At 62.9% G+C, this 12,368-nt stretch overlaps 1 protein-coding gene across 5 annotated transcripts in view; it reads left to right on the top strand.

Moving 5' to 3' along the window:
• Positions 1 to 11,808, top strand: part of KRBA1 (KRAB-A domain containing 1) — a 29,907-nt gene extending 18,099 nt beyond the window's left edge. Inside the window, exons 9-19 of one of the 5 annotated variants that reach the window (XM_055084748.1) lie at positions 550 to 705; positions 1,366 to 1,513; positions 1,988 to 2,161; positions 2,695 to 2,756; positions 4,637 to 4,789; positions 5,336 to 5,518; positions 6,322 to 6,534; positions 6,617 to 6,748; positions 7,950 to 8,054; positions 8,484 to 8,729; positions 10,257 to 11,808. In XM_055084748.1, the coding sequence (XP_054940723.1) occupies positions 550 to 705; positions 1,366 to 1,513; positions 1,988 to 2,161; positions 2,695 to 2,756; positions 4,637 to 4,789; positions 5,336 to 5,518; positions 6,322 to 6,534; positions 6,617 to 6,748; positions 7,950 to 8,054; positions 8,484 to 8,729; positions 10,257 to 11,143 (2,459 nt within the window). In that variant the 3' untranslated portion in view covers positions 11,144 to 11,808. Of the gene's footprint in view, positions 1 to 549; positions 706 to 1,294; positions 1,514 to 1,987; positions 2,162 to 2,582; positions 2,757 to 4,636; positions 4,790 to 5,335; positions 5,519 to 6,321; positions 6,535 to 6,616; positions 6,749 to 7,949; positions 8,055 to 8,483; positions 8,730 to 10,256 lie in introns of all 5 variants that reach the window. The other 4 variants (XM_028489597.2, XM_055084747.1, XM_055084746.1 and 1 more) reach the window with 4 other exon arrangements.
• The last annotated feature ends 560 nt before the right edge of the window (positions 11,809 to 12,368 follow it).

Raw genomic sequence — 12,368 nt, 5'->3', positions numbered from 1 at the left:
TGTGTGTGTCTGTGTGTCTGTGTGTGTGTGTCTGTGTGTGTCTGTGCGTGTGTGTGTGTCTGTGTGTGTCTGTGTGTGTCTGTGTCTGTGTGTGTCTCTGTGTCTGTGTCTGTGTGTTTGTGTGTGTCTGTGTGTGTTTGTGTGTGTGTCTGTGTGTGTCTGTGTGTGTGTGTGTGTGTGTGTGTGTGTAAAAAGCTTGGGCCTCCTCAAATTAAGTTCTGTTCAGGGCCCAGAGAACCATCTATAAGTAGCAACCCAGTCCGCCCACTTCCCTCGTTTGCGCTCAGAGTAGCACCGTACGCTCTGCCCGTAGGGTGCATTTTCACACCCTCCTTTCATCCATCCAGTTCTGGGAGGTGTGTAGACAGGCACTTTTGAACCAAGCGCTAAGAAGACAGTGGCCTGTGCAAGGCTGAGTGAGTTACAAGAAGACCTGCATCTCCAGATTTCTGGCCTTTGTGACCTTTGAGCTGAATCCCTCTTTTGGTCGTTTGTCACCGAGACTGAAGTCACTGACTCAGGAGGAACACGTGTTCCTTTTTTCTGTAGTGAAGACAGAGACAGCCTCAGGGGATTGTCCCCTCCAGAGTCTGCTGAACTGTCTGAAGGAGATCCCAGAGGCCCGGGACAAGCAACCCAGCCCCTCGGGAGCAAGGGACCCACGGCTGCAGGAGGACCCAGGGGCCTGGAAAAGGAATTCTGGAGGTAAAGGCCACTGGCTGGGCAGGGAGGCCCCTGGACGTCAACCGCTGCCTTTCTCCGCTCCAAGCAGGGCAGTGGGTGACCCTCCACAGGCAGACACTCGGGCGCACACATCCGTGTGTCGGTCGGAGTAGCCAGATGTCGGGGATCATGCTGTAAAAGGACGTAGGCATGTAGGAGGTGCAGCAATGCGGTAACATTCCAGATTGGCTCTTACCGTAGGAGCTGAGGGTTCCAGAAGGAAGGAGGGGATGGTTGGGAGGGAGAGAGACGGAAAATAGGGGGCGTAGCTCCAGGCGGTAGACGTGCCGGGTATCATTTTGACGAGCGGGTTCTTGTCACATTCGCGTGGGCTCATCCCAGGACTCTGAGAGAGTCGATCTGAGATGGGCGTGCTGCCCTTGAAGGCAGGACCCTGGCTTGGTGCTGCCTGGGGTGGGCGGCTTGGCATCACCCCTCAGCAGAAATCTCTGGAGGTGGGGGTGGGACCGGGTCCATCTACTGATGATTGAGCAGCGGTGACCTTGGAGCCGAGACGGCCGTGGAGGCCCCATCCTAACCCTGTGAAGGCCTCATGAGGGGCTTCCCACAGGGCCCCGCCCCCTCCAGACCCCTCCCCCCGGGCCTGGGCCTGGAGCTGGCAGCGTGCTCTCTGCAGTGAAGGTGGAGGACGGCTGGGCCCAGGGGCCCCCAGACCCCGCATCCTGTCAGCTCAGCAAGCGGACCCACGGCCCTTCTGCCGCGGGCAGCCCCAGGGACAGTGGAGGCACCGCCTGGGTCCGAGCGCCCAGCTGGGGCTCTGCAGCTCGAGGTGAGGCCTGGGCCTGTCTGCTCGAGTCTTCGCAGGTGGGGTTCTCAGCGCCCCCAACAAGGTCCTGCCAGCCCACAGGGGACGGGGCACTTGCCTGTCTCCTGGGCGGGGAGGCATCCACCTGGCCGCCCTTCTCAGGCGGTTAATCCCTTCCCTTAACCCCCGTCCTCCTTAACCCGGGCCCTTGCCCAGGGAGCCTTCCACCGTAAGGACCGGGGTCTTGCAGAGAATTCCCACCCGTCGGGAAACGGGCCCCTACGTGTGACGCTCCCAGCCCTGCCCCCGGGCCTGGGTTCAGCTGGCGTCGCTCCCCGAGACTGGGGAGCGGAAAGCGGATCAGAGCCCGCACAGGAGGGTGTCCTGCCCGGCGGGCTCCCGCGCCTGGTACGGGACTCGCCGCCCCTGCGGAAGGCAGGCCAGGCAGCCAGCCGGGGCTGGGCCAGAGACGGTGACGGGGCATCTCCCCTGTCCCAGCCGGCAGCACCTCGAGCTCACCCCTGGAAGCCCTGGAGGCCTGTCTGAGGGGCCTCCCCCTGAGCGGGTCGTTACCTTCCCAGCCGCTGGCCAGCTCCTGGTCCCGGAGCCCCCAGCCAGGAGACCCCGGGTCTCAGAGGCCCGCGCTGCAGCGCCTCGGATCACACGGCAAAGGTAGACTGCGTCGTGGGCTCGGGGTGACGTTTGTCCCTGTGCACAGAACGGGGGACGCCAAAGGCACCGTCAGGTCCCCCCTCCTCGTCCCAGGCCTCAGGGGTGCAGCCCTTCTCCCCCAGCCCCCTCTCTTGCCTACCCCCAAACAGCCCCTGCATTTGGTGGAAGCCAGTGAAACTCCTCTGCCCACTGTCTCCACTGAGAGGTTCCCTTACCCTCTAGGCCCACAAGACCAGTGGTTGGGTTTATGTGGGTTAACGTGCTACGGGATTTTAATCAGCGCCACGAGTGCCCTAACCTAAGGGGAGATCCCAGTGGGAGAGGCGTTGGGGCAGGTCTGGGCGCCCGTCCACAGCCCAGGGCCCAGGGGACCTCTTCTCCTGTGGTTTTCCCATGACGCCAGCTGTGCTGTTTCCCGCAGAGGTGGTCTTGGGGCCTCTTCTGGCTCTGGGCCTGCAGGGCTGCATGAGAGACAGCCCTGCCCTCCCTGCAGGCTCCCAAGGCACCTCCACCAGCTTCTCTTCGTCCAGCAGCATTGACGGGGACCTGGATTTCCAGAGCCCTGAGGGCAGCCAGGGGCATCGGCCTGGAAAAGGTGAGCTGGCCGGCCTGAGGCTGGGAGTGGATTCTGGGGAAGGACGGGAGGCGCCCCCTGCCCACCGCCATGTGTCCGGCCCAACCAGGTCAGGCCGTCGTGCCCGGTGCCAGCAGCAGAGCGGGGACGCCACGGCGGGTGCAGACGCAGGAGCTGTTTTGGGGGGCGGGGGTCTCTTTAGGTCACTTGGCTCAGAAGGGGCAGGACGACATCTAAGATGTCTTAAAAAGTCAAAAGATCTCCTTTAACATCAAATTCTTCCTCATCCCAGCCACGAAGAAGTCAGTGTCTGTCATAGCCACTGACTTTCCAACTTAAGGAAAAACGTCGTGAGGTTTGTGTGAAACCACCTTAGAGGGTGTGTTTGGTGGCTGCGCGTCGGGGTACCTCCTCGTGGAGGCCTCCGTGGGAGCTGTCCCCTCTTCGGGGCCTTTTCCTCCGCCTGAATAATCGCAGTGCTCTCCGTCTGCCTTGTCCGTGGACAGCCGGTCCCCGGGGCTCTCCTCTGTGTTTCGGCCTCACCCACTGTCAGTGGAAAGGCCTGGAGCTGCACCCAGGGCTCCGCGCCAGGCCAGCCGGGGCCATCGGGCCGGCCTGGGGCCTCCGGTGTCCCTGGGCCTGGGTCCCTGCACCTGCCACGGGTCAGCCCCTTGGGCGGGGGGGCTTTTACCTCCCAACATGCAGCCGAGTGTTCTTTTTAACGTTTAGTTCTTAGTAGGTAACAGATCGTTCGGTCTCGCTTAAAAGCTACGGAAGGTTGCGGAGGAGGGGTGGCGCCTGTGTCGCTGAGCCACCCGCCGCTGTGACTTCCAGGGGCGCCGCGCATGGCCCGGCATCCTGCGCGCAGCCCCTCCACCGTGCTTTCTGTTTTCATGCTTCCCTTTGGCGTCTTCCCACGTTTGGTCTTAGCGCCCTCAGCGCCGTGCTGCCCCCTCCTCTCTTCCCCGCAGCTGTGCGGTGGGCTGTGGTCGGGACCAGGACATTCCTTCTCAAGCATATCCTCTATCAACAGGCCTGGTTTTCTAAGTCACCCAAACGGCAGGCGATCTCACGCCGCCTTGTGGAAGCTTCCAGCCCAGCTCCCCAGCTCCCCGTGTTGCCCCAGAACTCAGCAGCGTCCGTGGGGAAAGCTGTGTGTGGGGTTCCTCTCGTGACTTTGCAATTCCAGCCTCACAGTGGCCTGAAGCTCTGGCAGTTTCTCTTTTCTCCTGCTCTGCCTGGCCCAGCATCAGCAAACGCCTTCAGGAAAGAGCATGGCTGAGGTGACAGCTGACCCAGGCAGGGCCTTTTCTAGAATTTCCGTCCAGGGACTTCCCTGGTGGTCCAGTGGTCAGGACTCCGCGCTTCCATTGCCGGGGGCGCGGGTTCAGTCAGTGGTCAGGGAACTAAGATGCCTCATGCCGTGTGGCACAGCCAAAAAAAAAAAAGAAAAAGAATTTTCGTCCACCTAGTTCCTATTGTATCCACAGCTCTGTCACTAGAAATACGATTTTGGCAGTTCGGTTTTTTCCCAAGTTGAAAGGCATTAGCGTTGCCCTTCTTGACCTGCTCCATCCTTGGCCTTTCCCTCTTTGAGTAGCGAAGGCAGCCTGATGACGTTCCAGCTTCAGGGCCCGTCTCCCCCACCACAGACCCCTGACCAGTTTCTGTGTAGGCGGCCGAGCTGGGGAGGCCTCTCCCAGGGCCGCCGGGAGGCAGGAGTGACGGGTTTGGGGCCAGGTCCCCCCACCCCGGGTGCCCTGAGCCGGCGTGACCGGCCTCGGGCCCCGCGCCTCCTCCAGTAGCTCCGGCTGCACCGGACACAGGGCACAGGCGAGGCTCCTGGGGTTCACAGGACCGAGCTCTGACCAGCCAAGAGCGCGAGCGTTGGGTTTTCACAGGAAGCCCCGTGGGAAGCTCCCCGCTCCAGGGCCTGGAGAACTGCCTCAGAGAGATACCTGCACCTGGGCCGCAGCCCACCTGGTCCTGCTCCTCGGCAGGGCACAGGGGGCCATGGAGAGTGGAGCCCAAGAACTGGACGGCGGGCATGGAAGGTAAAGCGCTGCCCGGCGTCTGAAGGATCTTGAGACTTCTGGAAGGTTCCCCGGCAGCCTTCCAGAGCAGCTGGAGGCCAGCGCCAGGGACCGCCCTGGGCGCTGCCTCCCCAGAAGCTGGTGGGCCCCCATCCCGGCCTGAGATGAGATGATGTCCTGGAAACGGCCTGGGCAGAGGCTTGTCGGTGGTGAGGCGGGACGGGACACCCAGCCCCACTGCTGCCCCAGATCCGGGCCCGAGCCGGGGCCTTGGCCACAGAGTGTCTGTATCTTGGCTGTCGGCCCCACGTGCCTTGGCGTCCAGCACGGCCGCTGAGCTGTGGGGCTGCCGGGAGTCTGGGTAGCTGGGTCGGGGCGTAAGGAGATCCTGGAGGATCCGGGAGGCTCCCGGGAACGTCTGCGGGGCTGTTGTATGGCGCGCTCCAGGAGCTTGTGAGCCCGAGAATCCAACATGACAGAAGTTGTTCCCTGTCCAGTGACTTCCTGGCCTCGGTGCCAACACGGGGCCCCCGGGCTGACAGGCCTCTTGGCTTCTCATTGAAACAGGACTGAGGGGCGAGGCCTGTGAGCCGGCCCACCTGGGACAGCGAGGGGGTGACGTGCCCACCAGGAGCCTCCGCCTGGCCAGCCCACAGGCACTTGCCTCTGGCACCATCCCTGCCTGCCACCAGCGAGGCCCCAAGGACCCCGGGGCCGCCAGGCCAGGACCGTGGAGGCGGCTCCCAGATGGTGAGCTGCCTCTGGCCCGGGACTTGCTGGCACGTCTTCCCTCCCGATACAGTGTTTGACGAGGGAACAGGTTTCCCCTCCCCTCTGCACTCCTCTGTTCCTTCCTTATCTCACCCATTCTGGACTGCCAGCTGGAGTGTGTGTACATTTCCCAAAGACTGCTGGCTGCAGTGCCCCGAGGTGTGCTGAAAAGAAGCGGGGAAAGCACTGCTTTTATCCAGAATTTGGGTCTCTCGGGGGGAAGACTGGTTGTTTCCTCTGTTGTACTAGTTGCCTGGCGGTGGAGGCGTGTGTCCTGCTGCAGCTGCAGCGTAGTTGAACTCACAGCAGAATTCCTCCCTAGAGTTGCTGAAGTGGGCTGGTGGGGTCTGACTCACCTGAGTAGGTACAGTATTTCTGATACTCGCACCAGGCAAGAAAGAGCTGGTTTGGAGGGCCTCCTGTGGACCTAACTGAATCTCTCCTCAGGCTGCTGGTCCTGAGTGAGTGCAAGTAGGAGGGGCTGCCTGGCTTATAAGACCCGGAGCCTGGCTGGAACCAGACTGCTAATGGCTTCCAGGGTCTCGAGACTTCTGGAAGGGTCCCCGGCGGCCTTTCCAGAGTGGCTGGGGGCCGGGCCAGGCTCTGGCTTTGCATCTGTCCGCCCCCCGTGGCCAGAGAGGAAGCTGTTCAGGGTCCACCAGAGCTTGAATGGCGCTGAGCTGAGAAGGGACCAGCTCCGCGAGCCCGCCCGTTGAGGCAGAGGGCCCTCCTGCCTGGCCTTGGGCTGACGGACAGAGGCTCCTTTATTGCCATTTGCCCAGGGCCAGCCGCCAAGCCCTCCCCACTCCACTGCCTGGAGAACTCTCTGAAGGGGATCTTGCCCGGGGGGCCCCTGCGCTTCGCCTGCCTGGCCGACCCCGTGCCGGGCCCCAGCCGCAGCCCCAGCCGCAGCCCCAGCCGCAGCCCCAGCATCAGCAGCTCAGAAGGAGAAGACCCAAGGCTGGAGCCTGAGCTCTGGCAGCCTCCCCTGCAGGGTGAGCTTGCTGGGGAGAGGAGAGCCGGCAGCCCCGCCCCAGGGCGCAGGCCCCGCCCTGACCCCGGCTTTGTTTGTGACAGAGAGGGACCGCCTTCCCAGCCGCCAGGGCCTTGGCCCTCCTTCCCCACGCCCTGGCGGCCCTCGAGCTGGCAGCGGCCCTGGGGAAGGCCGGAGAAGAGGCGGGGCCGGGGACCACCGTGGTCTCAGTGCAGGTGAGCCTGGGGTCTCCTGAGAAGGGGGCGTGTCCCCCAGGAGGGCCAAGGGTCCAGAGACTGGCTTCTCTGAGTCCCACCCATCACTTTGCCTGACTCTTGCCAGAAAGTTCCCTACTTTTGTCACACTTGAGTTCCCCGTAGGATGAGCTGCGTCCAAGAGAGAAGGCGGGGATATTGAGGCACATGGGGCCCCAGGAGGGTTAAATTAGCGTGTTTAATTGGAAAGTCTGACAGTAAACTTGATTTATATATATATATATAGATTTATATATATATATATATATAATTTTATATGTGTATATAATATATGCACGTTACACACACTTAATAACATACGTACGTATACATACTGTTGTGTCGGTCCCAGTATATCGATAGTGAAGCTCTCAGCTAGGAACACCTGGGGCCCTCACCCCAGCTCGTGTTACTCGTAGCGGGCCAGCCCCACACACTGGAGCCCCACACACCGGAGCCCCACTGGAGCCAGTGTCGTGTGCTGTAGGACGCACTTCGGCAGAAACCGTCAGGGAACCTGGAGGCACAGGATGTATTACTTGCAGGTCGTGGAGGTTACGTGGCACGCCCACTGGCGAGGTGCGGCGGGGTGGGGCGGGGGAGAGAGTGCGCAGACCTGACTGTGTTTTTTGGGGTTTTTTTTTTGCGGTACACGGGCCTCTCACTGCTGTGGCCTCTCCCGTTGCGGAGCACAGGCTCCGGACGCGCAGGCTCAGCGGCCACGGCTCACGGGCCCAGCCGCTCCGCGGCACGTGGGATCTTCCCGGACCGGGGCACGAACCCGCGTCCCCTGCATCGGCAGGCGGACTCTCAGCCACTGCGCCACCAGGGAAGCCCTGACTGCGTTTTTATTAGGGTGGAGGGTAGGGTATCTAGGGTTTGGCAGGTTCACTCTTTATTGGCTTATTTAAAGCATAAGCGTGGAATTGGGGCCCAAGAAGGGAGAAGTAGGGTCATTCAAGTAGTCATTGATCTAGGTCACCCAGATCTGGGGGGGCTGCCTGCTTCCTTCCCTGGTTGTGTTGCCAGTAGCTTTGGCAGTAAACAGAAACAGCGTCACAAGTGAGGTCCCTCCACCTGGGGAAACTAAGCGCTTGTCCCGTCAGGAAAGCTGGAAACGGCTGCCTGCTACTCCGGGCCTCCGCAGTTCTCAGTCCGAGCCTGACCCAGTGTTCGCTCCCAGCAGGAAAAGCGGAAGAGAAGGTGGGAGGCCGGTCCCATCCGCCCTGGAGAGAAGTGTGCTTGGAGAGCCTGGGCCCGCCCGGCCCCCTGGGCAGCGCCGGAGGAGGTAGGGATGGGGGGGGGTGCAGGGTCGGGGAAGGGGGCTCCCCCTCGCACTCAGGCCAGCGGCTCCGCCCACCGCTTGGCCTCTGCGCAAGGCCCGGCTGTACCCGCATTCCTCACCGGCTGTGAGCCTGCCGGGAAACAGCAGAGGGGGCCAGGCGTGGACCCACAGGGCCTCCAGCAGGTCTCCGGAGGGGCCTCCCTGGGGGTGGGACCTGCAGGCATGGCACTCCCCAGCCCCCACCTACTGGGAGAGCCAGAGGCATCACGCCGGAGCCGCAGAAGACTCCGGAAATAATCCGGGCCACCCTCGTCCTGTGTGCCCTGGTGCCCAGAGATGGGCTTCCTAACGAGCCGAGTATATCCCTCTTGCATCTCGTTTAACCAGTATTTGAAAGTTGAAAGTTTGGTGGTTTTGTTTTTTTTTTTTTAGGTCGTGTCCAAATATCCCCGGTCAGAGTGGCTCTGGGAAAACGATGTGTATCCACACCCCAAGTGCTCTGTGCTCTTCCTGTGGGGGCAGCTGTGGACCCCTGCCCTGCCTCTCAGCTGGAGAAAAGGTTGGGGTCTGGGCCCTGCCAGCCTCCTGGGTCAGCCTGTGGGCCCCTGTCCTGGAATCCGACGGCTGGTGCAGAGTCCAGGGGCCTGGGGCCCGGAGACGGAAGCCCAGGTGTCACAGGTGAGCTGGTGGCTTCCCCGCCCCCTCAAGTATCGGGAGCCCTGCAGGCACGGGGCTGGCGGGGGCTCAGCGTCTGCACGGCCACCCACCCTCTTTCCCCGCTGCTCAGCTCACTGTGGCAGGGTGGGCCAACCAGACCCCCGGGATCACAGCCTGGGAAAGGCTTTTTCATAACAGCCTTCCAGGCTCGTTTGGGTCACAGGCAGGAAGAGTTTCACGTTGAACTCACTTCAGCTTGCTCATTTCACTTCAGGGTTTTCCTACAGGAATAGTTGGCTGTTTCATAGAAGTGTGCAGACCCTTTTTAGAGGCAAAACAGAAATGGAGACTTTCCCCAGAATAGATGCATCCAGAATCAAAGTTCGGGGTTTGAGGCAACTTTAGAGGACAGGGTGAAACAGGCGCAGTAGTGAGTGGCCTGGAGGGGGCGTCCCCAGAGATGTGGTTCTGCGTCACCCGACCCTGAGGAAGCTCTTTCCTACACCACGTCAGAGACCCGCCTCGGGAGGGCAGGGCTCGGTCCCTGGTCCGCTCTGGGACGTGCACCCAGATCCTCACACTTGAAGCCTGCGGTGGGGGGCTCCGTCATATCGTGGGCTTGGCGTCCCTGCAGGTGCAGCTGCTTTATCAGGAGCGCTGAGCTGGCCTGAGGCCGGCAGCCCTGCTGCTGCGCCTTGGGTAGAAGGACACCTAGGACAGCAGCACTATCGCCGGCCCTTAGCCGAGATCCTTCCTGAAGCACGTGGCCGGGCATCGTTTGGGTCCTTGGGCTCCAGTCTCCACTTTTTCTGTTTGAAGCTCTGGGGTCCTGAGAAGTGCAGGCCGGAGCCGGGCTGGGGACTCAGACGTGGCCGGAGAGCAGGTCTGTCCTGCGGCTCCGGGTGGTAATGGGGCTTCTTTATGAGGCTTGCCTCGGGTGGAGACCAGTTCCAAGGGAACTTAGGGTGAAGGAGGAGGTGATTTTTTTTTTAAAGTAACTTAAGACTTAAAGTCCTGTGTCTGTAACTTCTGAAGAGGGAGGGTAAAGGTCAGGAGGGAGTGGGGACGCTTGTGGTTTGCTGGTGAACAGTAGCACTGGGTGCTGCTACAGCCCCCTGGTCACCCCACTAGCAACACCTGGGACCCAGGCTGGACTGGCCCTCCTGGGCCCTCTCCAGATGCTGCCCACGATCTTGGCCTCATGCCGTCTGCGGCTTCTCCAGGCCCTGCCCACTGACTCCCAAGGGCAGAGTTAGGCACTCGGGGCACCAGTAGGGTCCAAAGGTGGCATAGAGAGCCCACCTTTTCCTAGAAGATGGGAAGGCCACTGTCCTAAGCGAGCTTGGTTACCATGGAGACCCGGTCTGTAATTTATCCTGCCGGTGAATCTGGGGCACAGCCATCCATAATTCCCCAGCCTGAGTCACTAGGATCCTGCCCGTCTGAAGCCCGGCCTTAGCGGGGCAGGATACTAGCTGAAGGGACCCTGCGGGGAGAGAAGGTCCTGACGCTTCGAGGACCCTCACCCGCGTACCGCTCTGGTTTCAGCCGGGACCCACCCGAGGCCCCTTCCCGGGGATCCGCCTGGGCCTCCCCCAGGAGCCGCCATCCCTCAGGCTTTGCCGCACGCCTTCCCGCGGCCACCGTGCCCCTGCGGGAGTTCCCTGCGGCACGAGCTCCACAGCCTCGGTGCCGCCCTCTCGGAGAAGCTGGATCGGCTGGCCGGGGTCCTGGCCGGCCTGGCTCAGGAAGTGGCCGCCGTGAGAACCCAGGTGGATCGGCTGGGGCGGCGCCCGTGGGGCCTGGGGCCGAAGGGCCTCCTCCGGGGCCCTCGCTGGACCGGTGGCCCTGCTCACAGACACCCGCCCTACTGGAGGCACAAGGGCCCCCGCAGGCCGAGACCAAAGATCTTGCGGGGCCAGGCGGAAGGCTGCAGGGCCGGCGACTCCTCAGGCCTGGCCAGCGCGAGGCCCCGCCTGGTGCCTCAGCTGCCCCCGGACGTGCCCCTGGCAGAGGCTTCTGGGCCCAGCCCTGGCCCTCTCTCCTTGGCATGCGGCAGCCCCGCTGTGCTGACCGCGTGTCACCCCCTCGGACGCCCGGAGGGCCACCGGAGCCCCCCGCCCCCTTTGCTGCCTGCTGCCCCAGCCCCCCAGGTGGCCGCCAGTGCAGGAGCAGAGCCTCGGGCTGCGGCAGCGGCACCGCCCAGGACCCTCAAGTGGCCCAAGGATCCAAGCAGCCTGTTGGCGGGGCTCCAGAGAGCCTTTGAGGGGGAGCTGTGGGGTGGGGAGCACAGGGACCCCGGGTGGGGGCCCCCTGGCCGCCGTCTTAATGGGCTGCGTCCTGCCGAGGATGCCCCACCCCTGGCCGCTTCTTCTGGGGGCCGGCCTCCGCCCTCGGCCCCCTGCAGCAGAACCTTCCCGGTGTCTGGACCGTGAGGGGCCCGGGGGTCTGCCCTTGGCCTGACCGCCCCAGACTCCAGGATGCCCGTTGCTCAGGGAGGTGTGTTCCCCAGCCACGCCTCTGGCTTTCTTGATTCAGGTTCGTTTAAATGTCGCTTCCTCTCCTGCCCTTCCCGCTGGAACTGCCAGCGCCGGCAGGGGGTGGTGTGAGTACACGCGCGTGCATGCCACGTTGCCGGGGCGCTGCGAGCCACTGCAGGGGCGCCACGCAGGAGAGCACCTCTTCCCGCCTGCCGTCCTGAGCTCAGCGCTGAGAAGCCGTGGCTGTCCTCTTCCTGGAGGGTGGGGGCTTAGCTTTCATTTGGGGCAGAACTCCGCCCCCTGGTCTAAGCTGGATATACCTGTGTGGATTCTGACGTTACCGACCCTGGTTGCTAAGGAAAGGCGCATGGCTCCTGCAGGAAGGAGCCCAGAGGGGCCCCACCAGGGCGCGGCTGACCGGTTGTTACCAGCACTGAGGACAAGCCTGCCCTCCCAGAGCCCCGGAGACTCAGCAGCCCCCCTACCCCGCCCCCCACCCCCCTCCGCGGCTGGGGGAGGAGTTCGCACACGGCTCCCTGGGCGAGAGCCGCGCACGTGTTGTCTTCCTGGGGCCGCGGTTACAGTACCGCTGCGCCACCAGGGCGCCCTGAACAACACACGCTCACATCCCCACGGTTCTGGAGGCCCCCTGGGCGAGAGCAGCGCACGTGTTGTCTTCCTGGGGCCGCGGTTACAGTACCGCTGCGCCACCAGGGCGCCCTGAACAACACACGCTCACATCCCCACGGTTCTGGAGGCCAGATGTCCAGGGTCAAGGTGTTGGCGGAGTTGGCTCCTTCCGAGGCTGTTCGAGGCCCCTCTCCGTGGCCGGTCGCTGACCGTCCTCATGTTCACAGGGTGCTCTCCCTCAACTCATGCCTCAAATGTCCCTTTCGTCTGAGGACGCCATCCTCTTGCTCTCGCTGTAACGTGATTACTTCTGTAAAGACCTTGCCTCCAGCTAAGATCGCGTTCTGTGGCACTGGGGTTAGGACGCCAATATACGATCCGGGCGGGAGGAGTGCACGTTCCAGCCCCAAACACACGTGAGGGGCTGAGCTAAACTTGGGTTCCTCGTGGGGGAAGGAAGCATGACCGGGGTCACTAGGTCTGCCTGCCCAGCGGCCACCAGCCTGCCCTGGGCCCCACCCCTCAGGTGGCACTCAGTGTAGCACGCGGA

The sequence above is a fragment of the Physeter macrocephalus genome, chromosome 5 (assembly GCF_002837175.3).
Source record: "Physeter macrocephalus isolate SW-GA chromosome 5, ASM283717v5, whole genome shotgun sequence".
Classification (NCBI taxonomy): domain Eukaryota; kingdom Metazoa; phylum Chordata; class Mammalia; order Artiodactyla; family Physeteridae; genus Physeter; species Physeter macrocephalus.
The sequence above is the reverse complement of the archived record's forward strand: the minus strand, read 5'-3'. Positions and strand labels throughout refer to the sequence as shown.